Here is a 19839-nt window from a genome sequence, read left to right as displayed (position 1 = left end):
CAATTCTGCCTCTAGTAACTCCTGCTCTTTATCTTGTCTTGCTTCCAATAAGAATAAATCAATTTTTGGTTGTGGTAAAATCCATAAAGGTATCGTTGGTAAAATTACCGTTGGAATAACTCTGTACTCATTTAGTTCCATCTCCCGCACTAAATCTTTAATGATCCAACCAAAACTATTAATTTTCCTTTTTCCATGCTCCCAACAAGTCTCAAGTAATCCTTTTATTGGATGATTATCCTGTTGACCTTTTAAGCTTGCCCAATACGTCAAAATCAATTGTTTCCTTCTTAGATGAACTGGCATTTCCCCCATCTCCACCTGTAACGCTGGAACTGGGGAGGAAGGATAAGTTCCACAACAAATTCTCAAAGCTTGTGATTGTATTCATTCTAATTTTTCTAACTGCGACTTAGCAGCTGAATCATTGCTCTAATCATTGTTGAATAAATGTTTTTTAATGCCAATCTGTCAGCTCCCCACTCACATCCAGAAATACACCTTATTACATTCAAAATCTTTTTACATTTTCCCTCCATCTTACTTATGTGATTATTCCATGTAACCTTTGCATCAAACCACATGCCTAAAAATCTTATCACTTTAACTTGTTCCAACTCTTTATTATATAATTTAAATCATATAACTTTAAATCTATACTTCTTCTTTTATTTGTAAAGAAAATATATTTAGTTTTATCTACAGAAAATTTACAGAAAATTCCACTTAGCAAGCTATTTAAAACTGAAAGGGAGTCTGTACAAATGACTGATCTTATTGGCTGTACTTCTATCCACTGAAGAGCTAGAAATATTGCTATTGTCTCTGTAGTAAAAACAGATATATGATCTGAAATTCTTTTTGAAATTTTGACTTTGAATTGGGGTATGTAGACTGCTGCTGCTGTTATTCCAGATTCAGGATCTTTAGAGCCATCCGTGTATATTTGCAATATGCAATAAGTTTGTTCAATGTATTGCTGCACTGCTATATTTGTTAAGTATAGCAAATACTTTCCTTGTTATGTTTTTCTTCATATAGCTGAATGTCAACTACAGGCATAGGGAAAAGCCAAGGAGGAATTGCTGAAGTTGCCACAGAAGGGGCAATATTGATGTCCCTAATTCTAATAATATTCTGTGCCTCCTCATTGGCAGTCCATCCAAAGCTTGATAGTTTTTTATACTCATATTCCCAGCAATCCTTCAGAACTTTCTTAACTGGATGACTATTTCAGTGTCCATTTATATTAATCCAGTATCTCATCTTTAACTTGAGCCTTCAAATTTCCTGAAGCATTTCATCCATCTCTACTTGTACTGCTGCTATTGGAGATGATCGTTTTGCTCCACAACATATTTGCAGTGCTTGTGATTGAATTGCCTCGATCTTTAAAAGTTGTGTTTTGGATGCCGAACTGTACACCATACTACCATAATCAATAGTTGCTCTTATCAGTGCACAGTATATACTTTTAAGAGACTGACGACATGCTCCCCATTCAACTCCTGCCAAGCACCTCATTATATTTATTGCTTTTTTACCTTTGTCTACTATTTTCTGAATATGAATTCTAAAATCCAGTTTTGAATCCATCCACATTCCCAGAAATCTAATTACTGACACCTGCTCCAATTTTTGTCCATACATTTTAATTATTCATAATTGGATTGATTTTCCTTTTAGTAAAACAGATCACCTGAGTTTTTGCTACAGAGAAACAGAAACCCCATTCTTTAGCCCAATTCTCTACTTTTTTAACAGCATTCTGCATACACTTCTCCACATGCCCCACATTGCGCCCTCTTTTCCACAGCGCACCGTCATCTGCATACAAGGACCTTCCTATCCCCATGTCTATCTGTGTAAAAATGTCATTAACCATTAGATTAAACAGAACAGGACTACTAACACTTCCTTGAGGAGTTCCATTCTCTACTGGATATATCTGAGAAAATGCAGAACCCACTCTTACTTGTATAGTTCTTTTAAACAAGAAATTCTTGATCCAATTATACATTCTTCCTTTTATTTCCATTCTTTCTAATTTTAGAAACTTTCCACATCATGTCGTATGCTTTTTCCAACATTGAAAAATACTCCTACTAACACTTCCTTGTTTACTTGTGCCTTTCTTATTTCAGCTTCCAAACAGAGCACAGAGTCCATTGTTTTTCACCCTTTCCTGAAACCACTTTGGTATGGGGAGAAAAGGTTTTTCTTCTCAATGATATGCACCAATCTGCTCATTACCATACGTTCCATCAGTTTGCAAAGATTCGATGTTAATGCTATGGGCCTGAAGTTATTTGGTTGTGTATGATCCTTGGCTTTGCAATTGGAACAATCCAATCAGCTGGTAACTTCCCTGATTCCCACATTGTTAAAAAGGCTTAAAATTATATTTAGTGATGTCTCTGATAGATGTTTTACCATCTCATAGCAAATATCATCTCTTCCTGGTGAAGTTTGTTTAACCCCTGCAAGCGCTTTCTTCAGCTCATACAGAGTAAACTCTGAATCTAAAGTACATCCAGATGGTCCTTTTTCCTCCAGTAATTGAGGGTTCTTACTCAATTTATATTCCCATACCTCCTCCTTTCTTCTGACAAATTTGAGTTACTGTGCACCTTAACAAATGTTTCTGCTAGCGCCTCCGCTTTTCCACTGTCTGATATTACAAGTCTATCACTATATGGCAATACAGGTATGCTGCTATTTCTTTGCTTCCCTGTAGTGGGTTTTGCTTCAGTTTCTCTCGCAAGGTTGCGCTGTCCAAATGCTTGTGTGCTGCTGTCTCCTACTGTAAAAGACAAAATTCTGCACACATGTATGACAAGGTTGTGTACATGAAAAATTGGGAGAAAATTAAAATTTTGAATTTGTTTGGCAATTAGACATACAAAATGCAGTCAAAATCATCAGTGTAATTTGAACTCTTTATTTAATATTCATTAATAAAAGTATATGGATGGATTATCAAAAGGGTGATTCAATAGAAAATGTGTTGTGTGTTAAATGTCTAAACACAATAAATAAAATGAAAAGTAATATAAGAACATACCTGTAATTAATTAGCTATTAATGATTATTGTTCTTTTTGGCACTAAAAAACAATACATATAATTCAGTGTGATGATGGTGACAGATAACTATTTACTACCAAACAGCAATAATGCGATGGCAAATATGAAAATAAATACACTGAAAACAAAAACACACTATCTATATGGTTTAACTTTCCCCATTTCTTGTTAATACATTTTAAAAACGTTTAAATATAAGAACCAGCAAACACTACTAATACTGTCTCATTTGAGTGTCTCACAGGTTTCAAAGTCACCCACAGAATTACTGTCACTATTTCATACAATTGATACAAAACAGAGGATGTCAACTTTATCATATGTTCATTCAGAGCCCTATGAGGAAGTTTTATGGCGGGGGTCACCAAACTCGATCCTTGAGGGCCAGTGTCCTGCAAATTTCAGCTCCAACTTGCCTCAACACACCTGCCTGGAAGTGTACATAAGAAGAAGAATAGCTTGTTCAGGTGTGTTTGATTAGGGTTGGAGCTAAACTCTGCAGGATACTGGCCCTCCAGGAACGAGTTTGGTGACCCCTGTTTTATGGCATGTTTGTCGTACATGACAACTGTAATGAACAAATGATATGTGCTTTAGTGAATAAGCATGAGTATTAGTCGTTATTCAACTTGGGAGTGGGGGAAAAACAGAACAAACGCACCAAATCAAACTTGATTTGTGCAATTTGACTTTAGAGCTTCTGAAAAAAAAGCAATGAGAATAATTACCTTCTTTTCTGATTAAAAAGTAATTATGCTAAACCATCAAACAAAACCAACTAAAACTACAAGATCTATTAGTCATCAAAATCTTGATCAATTCATTAACAATGACTATGAATATCAAGTACATGTTCACACTTATTGAGGATTGCTGTGTGTTTTTTTAAGTCTTGATGCTTCTTTACTTTAGGTAGTTTAGAAAACTTCAGAATATCCAGTGGTCCAATGGTGTGGATCAATATTACCTGTATGTTCGTTTTTCCTGGATTTGAGGACTCTGGGCCGCAGTCATGTTCATCCAGAGTTCACAGTGATGCCATAAACGGCCACGACCCCTCTATAGTAAAACCCACATAAAATATCCAATCACAGTTATTGCTATCCTCTCCCCATCTCTCCTCGTCTATGTAGGTCTCAGTGTTTATAGAATAAGGCGATACAGGACCCAAAGGCCAAAGGTCAACCAGTGGCTTGTCCAGCTGAGCTGTGTCCATTTCTTAATGGTATGGCTGGCCATGCCGTCCTGCAGACAAAAGAAAATCATTTAAGCCATGTAATAAATATAAATAATAACTTACACAGAAGGCAGGGGCCATAGGATTTCAGAAAAAGTAAGTTGTACCTCATCAGAATCCGTGTCGTCTGTGCTGGAGCCAAAAATTGAGCCCAGGTATGTTAAATGTAGTACTGCTAACATGCTAAAAGTCCCATTAATTAAATATACCCAAAATTCCTAGAAGAAAAAAAGGAAATATAAAAAAGTTACATTTTTAAAGAACTTTTAACTTTTGAAATGATAATATAAACTGGTAAGATTTAAAATAGTAAAATATTTAACAAGTTAATAATTTAGTAAAGGCTTATCAAAAGATGTTTTTTATCATTTAAATTTTTTATGGTGTTTTTTGTCTTTTTTTTTTTTTAAGCCGTAATGCTTCTACAGCCATAATGATGCATACAACACCTTTTTATGTCTGTGTTTGCAGTCAGATGGGCATCTCTTGGAGAGCACACATGCATTTAAAATGACTGACAATCTTTTCCTAAGCACTAAAACACAGAATAAAGAAACAGTCCATTAAACACACAACCAAAGACGATTAATACTCTGAAAAGATGCATTAGTCAGCTGAACTGCTAAACATAATGCTTTTGAAATGATTAAAACATTTGAAAGAATTATTAGATTTACAGATAATACCTGAACAGATACGCACCGTGTTCAATATATGTTATGAAGCCTAGTGTAAATAATACTGCCCCAATGTGGAAGCTTAGACCCTGTGAGCACAGAAATACAATTTTGTATTTAAGCCTGAGAAAAAAAGCAGTCAATTCAAATTAAATAATCAATATAATGGCAAATCAACAATAAGCCAAAATGCACTCACATGTAGCAGAGCGCTTGCAGTGTATGTCAAGATAATAGCTGTGAAGCTCCCATATTTGAGAGCCTTCCTGAAGACATCTGGGAAGGAAAACAAAAAGGTGGAGAATGTGACTTACCCAAATATTTGGAGATAAAAGATAATACACAAACGCCTGCTCTAAATAAAATGCTGTCTTTAAGTTTAAGTCTTTTGGGAGGTAAAATACATATTTAATTAATTTCAGAGTGTATTAAAACCAATACAACACTATTCAAAAGTAAAGTACACAAATTCACAAACAAATACGTACAGGTGTTGAGCCAGCGGGACATGGGCAGGTTCCAGGAAGTCACCACTTCAACCATTGACCTGGGAAACTCTACATTTAGCGGCTTTGCTATTGTCAAGTCCCTGAAACAACAGAAATGGCCTTAAAAAATAACGCTTGAGAGATAAACTGATCCAAGGCTCAAAGATGACCGTCCCCACAAAGTAAATGTAGCCCATAAACTCCACTGGAGTAAAAATAAACACTCTCAAAATTGGTCCTTTAATTGAATCAATATAAAATAATCAGGGAGACAGTAAGTATGTGTAAGTGACATCAGTGTCTTCAGAGCCGACTAAAACCATACTTAACATTCTAAATTAAGCCTATTAAGCCAGATTTAGGGGAAAAAAGGAATTGATCATGGGGCATGTTCAATGACCTTTTTGCCACAGGTATGTCCTCTATTTGATTTCTGACTCTGACAGTGATTAAATCTGTATAATTAATGCATACCACTTAAGATTGTCCTTCTCCTCTGTGAAACCAGCACCTGCCAGTGTGGTGGTCATCTCACCAAGGTAACTCACAAAGTAATTACTGAAATGGAAGGACAGGGTGTTCTCATAGGCCTGTAGCCACCTGATGAGGAGAATTACAAAGCTGAAGGTTATCACAGATCAGAGACAACCACAGAGACATGAAACTATTGAGGTTTAACACTGTGCATTGCCTACCTTTTAATATAGCCCCTGCATTGAAATACGAAATAAAAAGCATTAATAAACTCAATCCAAAATTTATATTTTATCAATAGAAAGAAGCAGATAAAAATAAGTCAATTTATACAGAAATCTCAAACCCAGAAGAATTCATTGGTTTAATTCTTTTTACAAGTACATTTCATGATTGTGTAGCCTAGTGAACCAAACTGAGAGACAATTTTGAAGGCTCAGGAAACCTTTGCAGGTGTTTTGAGTTGATTAGCTGATTGGCATGACACCATACTGCTGACACCATATTCTAATTTGTTGAGATAGTGAATTGGTGGGTTTTTGTTAAATGTGAGCCAAAATCATCACAATTAAAAGAACCAAAGACTTAAACTACTTCAGTCTGTGTGCACTGAATTTATTTAATACACGAGTTTCACAATTTGATTTGAATTACTGAAATAAATGAACTTTTCCACGACATTCTAATTTATTGAGATGCACCTGTATGTTTTATGCTTGTACGAATTTGTCTTTATTCCTCATGATTAAAATGTATGTAAATAATATAAGTAGGACAATACCTCATCTTTCGTTTCTTGCTGAGGAAAAAATATGAAAACAGATAAAAAACTAAGCCACAGATAGCAACACAACACTTTGATATTAGAAGTAGAAGAATCAATCCATACTTTACACCTCACTGAATAACTACATAATTTTACTCGACTCAAACTTATACTCACTTGCGGAGCAGCTTGTCTCCAAAGGCCGGGATGAAATAGGGAAAGAGATAGGGTGCAATACAGTTGGAAATTACCAGACAGAGCTGGCTCTTCACACAGCTGAAGACTGACTTCAAAAACCAGGAGACACTCTGAAAAAGATCATATAGACACGGTAAAGTGCTGGTGGAAGCACCTCTGATGTTATTAAACCCCTTTAATTCTTATTTGCATTAGAACTAAATTTGAGACTCACAAATTTTCGACTTTCTACCGCATCCATGTAGTTATTGAAACTGATCCAAGGCCCAAAGATGACCGTCCCCACAAAGTAAATGTAGCCCATAAACTCCACTGGAGAGGGAAATTTCTCCACTATGCCTTTGTCCAAATCAAAGGCAAGAGAAACTGCCTTCATGGCCACTACCATCTGGGAACCTACATGACCACAACAAGTATTTGATTTGAAATTTAATCACGGTAAGAAACATCTATACAGTCCTGATCTAATGGTCACTGATGTCCGGTCATAAAACAGCATCAAAAACTGACCTCTCATTTTATGCCAGGTTGTTGTATCCATCATATGCAATTCTCTGAAACAGAAAGAACAGAATCTTAACTCTGTATCTCTGACTCACCAGGTTCTACATCCTATTAAAAAACTAACAAAAATACAATATTAATAGGAGATGTATAGTTAGTAAAGACATATATAATGACTCAAAATAATTCTATTTCAAATAAACTGTGTTCTATCAAACCTTCTATTCTTCAAAGAATACTAAAAAACTGATTATTTCCACAAAACTACTAAGCAGCACAACTGTTTTCAACACTGATAACAATTTTTAAAAAATTGAATACCGAATCAGCATATTTGAATGATATCTGAAGGATCATGTGACACTGTATGCCCATTGTACTCAAATATATACATTGACTACCAGTGTTGATTAGTAACTAGTTACATGTAGCAGCGTTACATAATTTCATTACAAAATCAATGTAACTGTAATCTGTCACAGTTACTGAAAAAAAATATGTAAGTAAATTATAGTTACTTATGAAAATGTTAATGATTACAAAGGGGGTTGTATTTAACCTCAGAACGATCTCAAAGTAAAAAGAGTTGCGAAAGCCTGATTTTGTGGTGGCTGTGTTTTAAAATGAAAAATTATAATCTTGATTCAAGAATGAAGAATTTTTAAAGTCTTAGAAAAGTAATCAAAAAGTAATCAAATGCAATCAATGACATTACTTCAATGAAGCAACTGAAATAGTTACACTATTTATTACATTTTAAACAGGGTAACTTGTAATCTGTAACCTATTACATTTTCAAAGTAAACTTCCCAATACTGTTGGCAAAATGCAAAAATGAAGAAACAGATTAGCGTGACAGGATATATCTTCATACCCCAGAAGGAGGTAGATGAGGATAGTGATGGACAGGAAGGGTCCTCGGCTGCTCGAATGGCGGCACAGGAAGAGGATGAGGTAGCAGAGGAGGCTGAGAAGCACCACCCAAACCATGTGCAGCTCGAAGAACAGGTAAAGAGTATAAAAACCACCTGCCACCGTACTCAGGTGTTTCAAGAAAGAGGGCAGACCTGAGAGAGGAAATACAGCTTAAAAATAATTTGCAGCATAGCATCATTTGATTACCTATTATTTTAATTGTACTTCAGTATTAGAAGAAGTTCCACCAAACATGACAAATTCTATAATTGTTTTCTCAAGGTCATGTTTTTTTTTTCTCTTTCCATGCAACAGAAAGTAAGTTATTTATAGAAGAATCTCCAAAGTGTTTTATCACACAGTGAAAGTGAATGGTGATCGTAGCTGTCAAGCAAGATATTCCTCACACAAAGCTATCATATGGCTTAAAAGACTTGAGATATTGTACATTGTACATGACCGACTTGCTGCTTTAATAGTATTTTTGTCCTTTTTGGTTTGGAATGACATGTTTGGAATGACACGAGGGAGAGTAAATCATTTTTATTTTAGAAGAACTGTTCCTTTAATTGCATTAAAAGATTACAGTACATGTAATGTGTTGTATAAACCCTCTTACCCAATCTCCACAGCAGCCTACACACTAGGCAGATGAGTAACAGCTGCCATACTTGTTCCAGACCGTGCTGGACAGTCGGAAGCAAGCAACCGGATCCCAGTTCCTGGAAGAACTGCTGTTTGCTTAGAGCTCCCATTGCTTTGACTGTTAGACACTGAAAAATAAAATAACATAAATTAGATGATGTACCTTAAATAATCAAATCAATAATGTCCGTGCATTTGGTCAAAACAATGACAGATGCTGTGGGCAAGCCTCAAAGGTAAAGATAAGATAAAGGCTGAATTGAGGTCAGAGCATAGTGTTTGTAAAAATTAATCTCAGGGTTAATACTGAATCCCATCACACACATATGTGATGATTGCAACAGCTTTTAGAAATAGATGTATTGTTTTTAGGATTCCACAACAGAAATCTATTTTCATCAGGAAGGAAAAGAAAATCATCCTGGTTGGTACTCTGAATATATTTGTTATGATACATTAACGCTGTGCTGTGTAGACATGCAATATCCAAATAATCTTACCTCTGCAAGATGTTAAATACCCTCACACCGCAATGCAGACAGCACGCACGGTCTGAACGGTCTGTAATATCGACGACAGGTCTTTTATCTTCTAAATGAGAATTATAATAGATGGCATGTACAATTCGTTACAGAGCGCGACAGCGAAGGAGGAGGAGGAGCGCTTCACCCCCACAATCAAATCGCTGTGATGAACCGCAGCAGGAATACGTCTGTGGGTCCCTAAAATGTCAAGTTTTGTACACATTCTATTATATTACTTAGCTCAATTTAAATTTAGAATTAATCTATATAAATTCGCCTAGGTTCTAAACTAAAATTATGTCGCGCTTCCAGCACAATCGGTCCAGATGATGCTGGCAATGCGCCTGATGGCTGATTCCCATTGATGCTGTCCGTCGTTCATGATTACAGCTTCCCAAAGGGACTTCCGATGACCAATCACCTTCCTGCGCATCTGTGGCTGAACCAATCATATGAAAGGATCAGAACAAAAAGGCGGAGCTTGTGGTCTCACGCTTTGATAGCCTGGATGCGTTCAAATCTGTTCTTTACTTTACTTTACTTTTAGTCATTTAGCATACGCTTTTATCCAAAGCGACTTACAAATAAGAAAAAGTCATTAAAACTAAAAGCTAAAACTCTATAAATACTATATATATACACACATTTAAGAAAATTAAATAAATTAAATAAAAATGACATATGCATACAACAACATTTCAAAACTAAAACATTTAAATGAAAACAATAACAGAACAAAGAACAAAAAGGTATGAGTATAATAATGATTCTAACATAACACTAAGCCAAAAAACAACTACATATGTGTATGTACAGCCACACACATATACAGTGCATACCACCAATTGTGCAAGTTCTCCCACTTAAAAAGATGAGAGAGGCCTGTAATTTTCATCATAGGTATACCTCAACTATGAGAGACAAAATGATGTGAAAACCTTGTGAAGACTTACAGAAAACGTTTGACCTCTGTCATTGCCAACAAAGGGTATATAACAAAGTATTGAGATGAAATTTTGTTATTGACCAAATACTTATTTTCCACCATAATTTGCAAATAAATTCTTTAAAAATCCTACAATTTTATTTTCTGGATTTTTTTCCCCTCATTTTGTCTCTCATAGTTGAGGTATACCTATGATGAAAATTACAGGCCTCTCTCATCTTTTTAAGTGGGAGAACTTGCACAATCGGTGGCTGACTAAATACTTTTTTTTTTCCCCCACTGTACATGTACATATATATAAATACATTAAATATATATATTTCATTTCCATTTTGTATGTTGAAGTACTGAAATAACTCAAAATAAATTAAAGTAAAACTTAATAAAAAGCCTATATAGACATAATAATAACTACAACTGTAACTAAAATAGATAACTAATACAAATCAAAGTACATTAGTTCATCAGTAATCCTAAAAAAATAACACTGAGGCAAACACACATGCTAAAATAACAACTTACTGACACATAGTAAGAAATAGATTATAAAAAAATATATATATAATGTTCAAAATATATGAAAATGCAATAAATATTCGAAATGTAAGGAGTAAGAATATTTATTTTGAATAAGTTAACATAATTAAATAAAGTTTTAATTGAATCTATTTCTGGGCAACTTTCTTATTTTGTGTTGTTTTGTGAGAGTTCTAATTTAAATAGCACATAATGAAAAATGCAGTTGAATCATTAAATACACAACTTAAGCCTACATATGTGTTTTATACAAATGCCATATTTATATAGATTGGACTTTTATTTTGGAAAAGGTGATAGTTGGTGAGGCGGAAGTAATGAATCAAACATTAAAATCGGAAATTTCCTTGTGAATTTTGTCTGCTTGTTAAGCAGCAATTGAAAATTATCTTAGGAAATCCCTTTTTTACGTTTGTTGTGATTTTTTCTAAATAGAAAGGTAAGAGAACACAGGTAGCTAATTACTGTTGGCCGTACCGACAGCGACAGGATCTGTCAGACACACTAGCGTACATTCATTCAGGGGTGAGCTACTTGCAGAACTATTAAACAGAAGGTTTGCGAACTTAGAAGTTGAGATTTAGGGGGCTTGTTAAGCAGCAATTGAAAATTATCTTAGGAAATCCCTTTTTTACGTTTGTTGTGATTTTTTCTAAATAGAAAGGTAAGAGAACACAGGTAGCTAATTACTGTTGGCCGTACCGACAGCGACAGGATCTGTCAGACACACTAGCGTACATTCATTCAGTGGGTGAGCTACTTGCAGAACTATTAAACAGAAGGTTTGCGAACTTAGAAGTTGAGATTTAGGGAAAAATACGCAGATCATAACTCCTTAAATGTCAAGTTGTATGATGGCAGGTTTGCTCTCTACGCAATATAACGTTAATTCAACACTGAGCAAATTGAAACGGTTATGGAATAACCCTGCCCTCTCAGTTCTAACGAGCACTCAGCGTAAATACAGCAGTAAGGATGGAGCTGGGATTGAGTATTTACACAAAAGTGTCGTCCCGACCATGCACTACCAGAAGAGTTTACCAAGGTAGGAAATTGACATAGAATTACACACATGGTATATAAATCACGTCATAGAATTCGTTTTGCTGTGCTTTGATATTGCATCTTTGATGTTGAATCTGATTTTAGCTGGAAATACATTATTATTTTTTGTCTACGAAAGTTTTAGGTCATATTAGAGAATATAGGTGAAAGTGCAAAGCCTACGCTTAGGTTGCAAGGGGGATGGGGACACGGTGTTACACGTAAATATACCCCCTTGCCTTACATTTAGTTCCATTAGAATTACATTCAAACGTTCTAAAATAGAATAAAATGTAATAATCTTAGATAAAAAATGTAATCTAATTGTCTTGGGTTTGTGGTACTGTGTATACTACCACCTAAAAGTTTTCGAAAAAAAGTCTCTTATGTCAGGAATACAGTAAAAACAGTAATATTATGAAATATTATTACAATTTAACCCTCAGGGAGCTTGGGGGTCCCTGATAATATATCAATTATAAAATGTGACCGCCCCCCACCCCCGAACCAGATATTGGTTTGTTGCCTCAGGCAACACTGTGCTATAAGGGTACTGAAACACCAAGGTTTTCTGTATAAGTGGAATATGGAAAACAAGCAATATAAGCATTAAAAAAGTCTTATTTAGACAAGTGTCAAACACAACTGGTTCCAACTAATCACAAATATAAAAAAATAAACAAATCAAATAAACTAATAAATAAAATCTACTACTAATTACAAATAACACATCATGTATAAATGTTTCTCGCATTTCATATACACATATAAACCAACATCCAAATGACTGTGTGTGTGTGTGTTAGGGCTGCACAATTAATCAAATTTCTAATCGCGATTACAATTATGGATGCCACAATTACGTAAACGTTCAAAGCGGCAATTAATCGTTCAAAGTCCACTTATGTTATGCTTAAGATGCGTTTTTTTCTTTCTACATGTTATCTCAAGGGTTTTTCACATTATTTTAATTTTAGTTTTAGTATAACATTATAATACCATTCATATTTTTACTTTTTTATAATTTAAAGAAGAAACCAATCGGATGTGTAGTTGACATTTAAGGCTTAATACTATAGAAAAGCACTAAACGTTTTTCAGTTAGAGTGTTTTCAGCTAGCAGTTGCATCAAACAATGGGATAAACATCATTCAATGTAAATTGTGATAATCGTAATTAATAATCGCAATCACAATTTGAAGGGAATAATCGACAATTATGATTTTTGTCATAATCGTGTAACCCTAGTATGTGTGTTTGTGTGTGTGTGTGTGTGACAGAAAGAGAGAGAGAGAGAGAATACTGGTATTTCCTACATTATGGGGACCCCACGAGTATAGTAATACCGTGGGGCCATTTTTGGTCCACATAAGGGAATAAACGTATAAATCATACAGAAGGATTTTTTTTGTTTTCTGTGAGGGGTAGGTTTAGGGGTAGGAGATACAATTTACAGTTTGTACAGAATAAAATTCATTACGTCTATGGAATGTCCCCATAAAACATGGAAGCACAATCTCTCTCTCTCTCTGTGAGTGTGTGCGTGCATTTGTTGCACATTATGTGTACTGTTAATGAAGAATATTGATATATTTTGCCAGAAAAAAACTACTCATTCAGCCAGTTTATGAGCTGATATGCTTGAGGGACAAAATTGAGCTTGTAAAAACAGGAGGGCATGAATGCATCATATTCCTGATTATGCATCTGAGCACATCTCCACCCTATAGCATGATATTGCCTGAACAAAAGTGGTCTAACTGCACAATTGCCCCGGAGGCAACGAACAAAAAAAGCACAGTTTTAGTATATAAATAAGTTGATTTCAACAATCAAACATACTTCCTTACATATTAATGCACATGCATATATATATATATATATATATATATATATATTTTTTATATAAATAAAGTTATTTATATTTAAACATGTTAAAAAGTGATGTTTATCTTACCAATTTTTGGCACTGTGTCCCATGTGGCTTTGCTTCCTAAAAGGACTGTCCCACACCCCCAAAAAAGGCCACACCCACTTTAGACCCTAATTTCATTGAACAGACATGTCAGGTGATATTATATACCGGTATGTATATTATTTTATTTTAAAAATTAAAGGGGCGGTGAGAGGTCCAAAAATATAGTTTATTGCCTCAGGGCAACACTATGCCATAGAGGGTTAATTTTATATATATATTTAAATATATTTTAAAATGCAATTTATTCTGATGAAAGCAAAGCTTAATTTTCTGAATCATTACTCCAGTCTTCAGTGTCACATGATTCTTCAGAAATCATTATAATATGCTGTTTTGGTGAAACATCAATATTGAAAACAGTTGTGGTGCTTAATATTTTTATGAAAATGTGATACATTTTCAGGGTTATTTAATAAGTAGAATGTTCAAAAGAACAGCATTTATTTGAAATAGAAATGTTTTGTGTCCTTATAAATGTCCTTACTATTACTTTAGAGCAATTTATTGCATCTTTGTTAAATAAAACAATTAATGTCTGTTAAAAAAACTTACTGGCCCCAAACCTTTGAATGGTAGTGTACATACACTGTTTAACAACATTGTTAAAAATCATTATTTAAATAAAAGCATTAAATAGTTATACCAAGTAAAACGTCTCACAATAAAATGTATAAAAATTATAATTTTAATGGATATGTTTTCCAAAATATATACATTTTACATGTTCTTTATAGATTACCAGTCCCAAAACTGGAAGATACAATACGGAGGTATCTGGCTGCTCAAAGACCCCTGCTGAATGATGAACAGTACAGGTAAGCCAAAGTATCTATATCAATTTATTCATTTCATTTTCTAATTACCCTTTAATGTTTTAACATTACTTCTGCTCCCTTGAAATCCATCAGTAATACAGAGAAAGTAGCACATGATTTCCAGAGTGGCGTAGGCAAGCAGTTACATGAAGAACTTGTGGCCTTAGACAAAAACAACAAGCACACCAGCTACATATCAGGTAGGAGATGTAGTAATAAAAATAACAATTTAATATTATTAGTTTTGATTGTAAATTAACATAATTAATTAATTTCTCCCATTTGCCTTGCAGCTCCATGGTTTGACATGTACTTGTCTGCTCGGGAGTCTGTTGTGCTCAACTTTAACCCCTTCATGTCCTTTAACCCTGACCCCAAACCCGAGTACAACGACCAGCTTGTGCGAGCCACCAACATGGTGTGCTCAGCCGTCCGGTTCATGAAGACGCTTCGTGCTGGTCTACTCGAGCCAGAGGTGTTTCATCTTAACCCTGCCAAGAGTGACACCGATAGTTTCAAGAAGTTGATCCGATGGGTGCCCCCCTTTATCTCATGGTTTGGAGCCTACATGGTGAATGCCTATCCTCTGGATATGTCCCAATACTTCCGCCTCTTCAACTCCACACGTATACCCAAGTACAGGCGCGATGAGCTCCTCACAGACGACAAGGGCCGCCACCTGCTCGTAGTAAGGCGAGGCAACCTGTATGTGTTTGATGCTCTAGATCGGGACGGCAACCTGATAAAGCCTGCTGAGGTTCAAGCTCATTTGAAATACATCCTATCGGACCCCACAAAAGCTCCTTCGTTCCCCTTGGGCGTTCTAACCAGTGAGAATAGAGACATCTGGGCAGGGTTAAGACAGAAACTACTGGACGCTGGAAATGGAGAAGCTCTGCATTTAGTAGACAGTGCTTTGTTCTGCCTCTGCCTGGATGAGGAGGTGATGAGAGACCGTATTCACATTTCCCACAACATGCTTCATGGAGACGGCTGCAACCGGTGGTACGACAAGTCCTTCAGTATCATCTTGGCTAAAGACGGACAGGCGGCCATCAATTTTGAGCACTCTTGGGGTGACGGCGTGGCCGTTCTTCGCTTCCAGAATGAGGTCTTCAAGGACACCACGGAGAAGCCTTTGGTCGGGCCTGGATCCCAGCCTGCAGCGGTAGACTCTTCCTCTGCGGTGTGCCGATTAGAGTTTAAACTCACTGATGAGTTAAAAGCTGGAATCACAAAAGCAAAAGAGAACTTCCAGGCCGCCGTGTCAAAGCTCACCATCGACGCCATGGAGTTCAAGAAAGGTGGAAAGGAGCAACTTAAGAAGAAGAAGCTCAGTCCAGATGCCATCGCTCAGCTGGCTTTCCAGATGGGCTTCCTACGGCAATACGGCCAGACGGTCGGCACATACGAGTCATGTAGCACTGCAGCCTTTAAACACGGGCGCACAGAAACAATCCGTCCCGCTACCATCCACACAAAGCACTGTGCCAAGGCATTCGTTGAGCAGCCTGGACAGCACACTGTGGAGCAGTTACAGGGGCTGTTGAATGAATGCTCCAAATACCATGGGCAGCTCACGAAAGAGGCAGCAATGGGTTAGTGCATATTCATGTCTTGTCATTCTAGGGGGGAAAACTGATGTTTATCTTGGCAAGACATCTATTTTAATCAGTATTGAGTCAAACAGGTTTGGAATGACATGAGGGTGATGACAGAATTTCCATCCTTTTACATTTTTGGGGGAGGGTGGGCATCAAATGAGATCTTTAGTTCACTCTCAACTTCATTGTCATATTTTTTGTGCATTTTCTTCTAGGTCAAGGCTTTGATCGCCATCTCTTTGCCATGCGCTACCTGGCTAATTCAAAAGGAATAGCTCTGCACAATCTCTACCAGGATCCAGCATATAAGGCCATAAACCACAACATTCTCTCCACCAGTACTCTTACCAGCCCCGCGGTCAGTCTGGGCGGATTTGCTCCGGTGGTGCCTGATGGTTTCGGAGTGGGCTATGGTGTCCATGATGAATGGATCGGTTGCAATGTGTCCAGCTACCCTGCCAGAAATGTTCACGAGTTCCTTAAGTGTGTTCACAAGTCATTGGAAGACATTTTTACAGTACTTGATGGAAAACCCATTAATTGAAAGTGCACTTAATGTGTTTAAATTCATTGAAGCACTGTGTAGTAGTCTGAATTTAGTCTGAACATTTATGTTTTACTTTTATTAGATAAGGACTCAAGTGTATCAGTGTAACATGTTTATATTTAAAGGCTGAGAGTATTAGGAATAAGCTTTGCACTGTGTGGATAGACAACTGTGACTGCTTGGTATTGAGCTTATGCTGAAGTGATTTGATGCATTAGCAAAAATTAGTAATTGTAATGGGGCTATAGGTAAATCTGTGAAATGCTGATGTCCTGAAATGTATTGTTTGCAATATTTGCAGTGTATTGCAAACCCAGGTTCAACAGGCAGCTTTAATCCATCTATACTTTTCAAGTCAATTATCTTTGTCTCAATGCAACATGGATACAATGTACTTCCATATTTCATACACTGAAAATTTCTGCATTGTTTAATTATGTACAATAATTGAAAGACCTGTCCTTTGCCTTATAAGATGTAAAAATGTGGATAACTATGAATACTCAGATTGTAAATATTGTTACAAGCTTAATAAAAAATAAAATATTGAATATCTGACTGAAATATTTCAGCAAAATTTGAAGATTCAAGTTTTTTTTTTATTTGTCACATACATGGTTATATAGGGAATATATGACCAGCAGTGAAATGTAAGTAAAAATGTAAGAAGATGAACATTTGTGAGGTTTGCATACACTACTTTTCAAAAGTCTGGGGATATTTTAGTAATCTTTAATTCAAAGGTAACAGTAAAGATTTGTATATTACTACCAAAAAAAAGTAAATGCTGTTCTTTTGAACTTTATATTCATCAAAGAATCCAGATAAAATGTATCATGTTTTCCACAAAAATATTAAGCAACACAACTGTTTCCAACAATAAGAAATGCTTATTGCAAATGTGACACTGAAGACTACAAATTTAGCAGTGCATATTAAAATATTATTAATTCTTACTGTATTTTATAAACAAATCATCCTTGGTGAACATAAGAGATGTTCAAGAACAGTAAAAAGCTTTCACCAACCCCAAACTTTAAACTAGTAGTGTACATATTGTACCTTCTATTTAAAAGTAGCTATTTTAGAGTGTGCAAATATTGATATCGCCATTAAGGTGCTGAAAAGATATTTTGCAGTTTAAGAGGTTCTGAAATGGAGAGTGAAGTGAATCAACAGTTGAACGAATTTATTTAAAAAAAAAGCAAAACCACCAAGCAATATACAAATGTTGAAAATAGCTCAAACAATAACTAAAATATGACTATCATCCAGAATAAAAGCAACTGGGTAGCTAGATGGGCTTGATTTTGAAGTGAAGGCCGATGAGACTGAATACAAGGCATTTGAGATCCTGGACCAGGTAGTAGAAAACTCTGAGTCCTTCTGGGTCCCTGATGATCAAAATCACAAAAGTTACCACTCTTATAATATAGAGAACACAGTACTGCATTGCTTGAGTAGAAAAAGGAAAGCAATAAACTGCATGACAATACAGAATAAATGAAGAAAAAACGACATTAAAGTAAATCATTTAGCAGATGCTTTTATCTTAAATGATTTACACATAAGATGCATCACAAGCAATTTATCATACAAGAGTCAATAATACTTGTGGTACTGCAATACCAGGTTTCAAGCATGAGACCGTAATGCTGAAGTGAAAATGCAGTCAAGCAGAGAGAACAAGAGGAGATTCTTCTATGAAATATGCTTACTTGGACTGGTTGACATCAATTAAAGATCCAATTTTGGAAGTTGTGAATGAAATGTGTTCGTCACCGATGACAATCTCCAGTTCCTATACAGCACAAAGAAGATGCAATTAGGAGTATTAAACCACACGTGGTGACCAGAGCAAATGTAAAAATAATAATACAATTAAAAATAAAAGCAAAAGTACATATTCCTACAAACCTGTCGCCCGACTCTGTCTGGAGGCGGCCACAAGGCATCGTCTTCTTTTGTGATCTCACTGTCATCAATGATTCTCTTCAACTCTTCCATCACGCTTTTATGAACATAAGCCTGAAAGAGGGGGGAAATCTCTCATGAGATACAAAGCCTAGGTCTCAACATAAATGACCTAATATTGGATGTATGTGACGTCATCACGCAGCTGACTTTACCTCTTTTCGGATCATGACGTCGTTCTTGTAGTTACTGTTGTTTGCATATCTCAGTTTGCCTGGAAGAAAACAAAATGATCCATAAATGATATGAAAGCTTCTTATGAACAGACTTAACAGTCACTGAAATATTATATCAGAAACACAACAATTTCTAAGCAAAAATATTATTTATCAAATTAAACAACTTAAGATATTAAAGTGACACTTTAAAGCAACTCAAATGTTACCCAACACTTTAATTTGTTTTTCTACACAAACAGCCTCTCTACTTCACAATTACGAAAGAAATAAACCAGTAACTAAATAAATAATAACTAAAGAAAAACGTTTCGGCCTAGTAAACAAAAAAGCAAGCACAGACATCAACAGAAAGGCTGTTAGCATATTAGCAAGCTAAGTTGGCGCCTGACTTACCGTCTGGTCTGAATTCAAATTCCAGAAATTCGTGGCCGAATTTACCTTTATGGCCCACATAGTACCTCAAATAAAAGTCACTCGAGGACATATCTGTGCACGATATTTAAGTAAGGCCCTATATATGTAAATGACCGCACGAGCACTCTTCCTTCGACGAACCGCTTGAGAGACGATGGACTCGCATGCGTACTGCAGGTCGCGGTGTGACGTCAAACACCGGTCGCAGAATAATGATGCTGCGGTTGACCAAAAGCACATCATGACCTCCCTGAACCTAATTCAGTTGTCTAAGAACAAAAAAGCCT

General features: G+C 35.9%; 3 protein-coding genes across 3 annotated transcripts; 1 reads left to right on the top strand and 2 right to left on the bottom strand.

The window, feature by feature from the left end:
• Positions 1-3966: 3966 nt before the first annotated feature.
• On the bottom strand, positions 3967-9899 carry porcn (porcupine O-acyltransferase). The gene is made up of 15 exons (XM_016273075.1): positions 9491-9899; positions 8965-9118; positions 8305-8497; positions 7437-7480; positions 7141-7322; positions 6906-7036; positions 6744-6761; positions 6184-6198; positions 5963-6088; positions 5489-5589; positions 5200-5276; positions 5026-5089; positions 4773-4858; positions 4431-4541; positions 3967-4331 (listed from the first exon to the last, which is right to left on the bottom strand). The coding sequence occupies exons 2-15, from the start codon at positions 9098-9100 to the stop codon at positions 4230-4232; spliced, it is 1386 nt and encodes a 461-aa protein (XP_016128561.1). The 5' UTR covers positions 9101-9118; positions 9491-9899; the 3' UTR covers positions 3967-4229.
• A 1693-nt stretch (positions 9900-11592) lies between these two features.
• LOC107585892 (carnitine O-palmitoyltransferase 2, mitochondrial-like) lies at positions 11593-17529 on the top strand. Its single transcript, XM_016273071.1, has 5 exons — positions 11593-12042; positions 14754-14834; positions 14928-15034; positions 15128-16432; positions 16654-17529. The coding sequence occupies exons 1-5, from the start codon at positions 11837-11839 to the stop codon at positions 16980-16982; spliced, it is 2028 nt and encodes a 675-aa protein (XP_016128557.1). The 5' UTR covers positions 11593-11836; the 3' UTR covers positions 16983-17529.
• A 642-nt stretch (positions 17530-18171) lies between these two features.
• LOC107585897 (protein mago nashi homolog) lies at positions 18172-19770 on the bottom strand. The gene is made up of 5 exons (XM_016273078.1): positions 19532-19770; positions 19115-19173; positions 18903-19013; positions 18704-18786; positions 18172-18379 (listed from the first exon to the last, which is right to left on the bottom strand). Exons 1-5 carry the CDS (start codon positions 19620-19622, stop codon positions 18280-18282), a joined length of 444 nt encoding a protein of 147 aa, XP_016128564.1. The 5' UTR covers positions 19623-19770; the 3' UTR covers positions 18172-18279.
• Positions 19771-19839: the final 69 nt, after the last annotated feature.

Source organism: Sinocyclocheilus grahami, unplaced genomic scaffold (assembly GCF_001515645.1).
Source record: "Sinocyclocheilus grahami isolate Dianchi unplaced genomic scaffold, SAMN03320097.WGS_v1.1 scaffold75.1, whole genome shotgun sequence".
Classification (NCBI taxonomy): Eukaryota; Metazoa; Chordata; class Actinopteri; order Cypriniformes; family Cyprinidae; genus Sinocyclocheilus; species Sinocyclocheilus grahami.
Note: the sequence above shows the minus strand (reverse complement) of the source record. Positions and strands in the feature narration are given on the sequence as shown.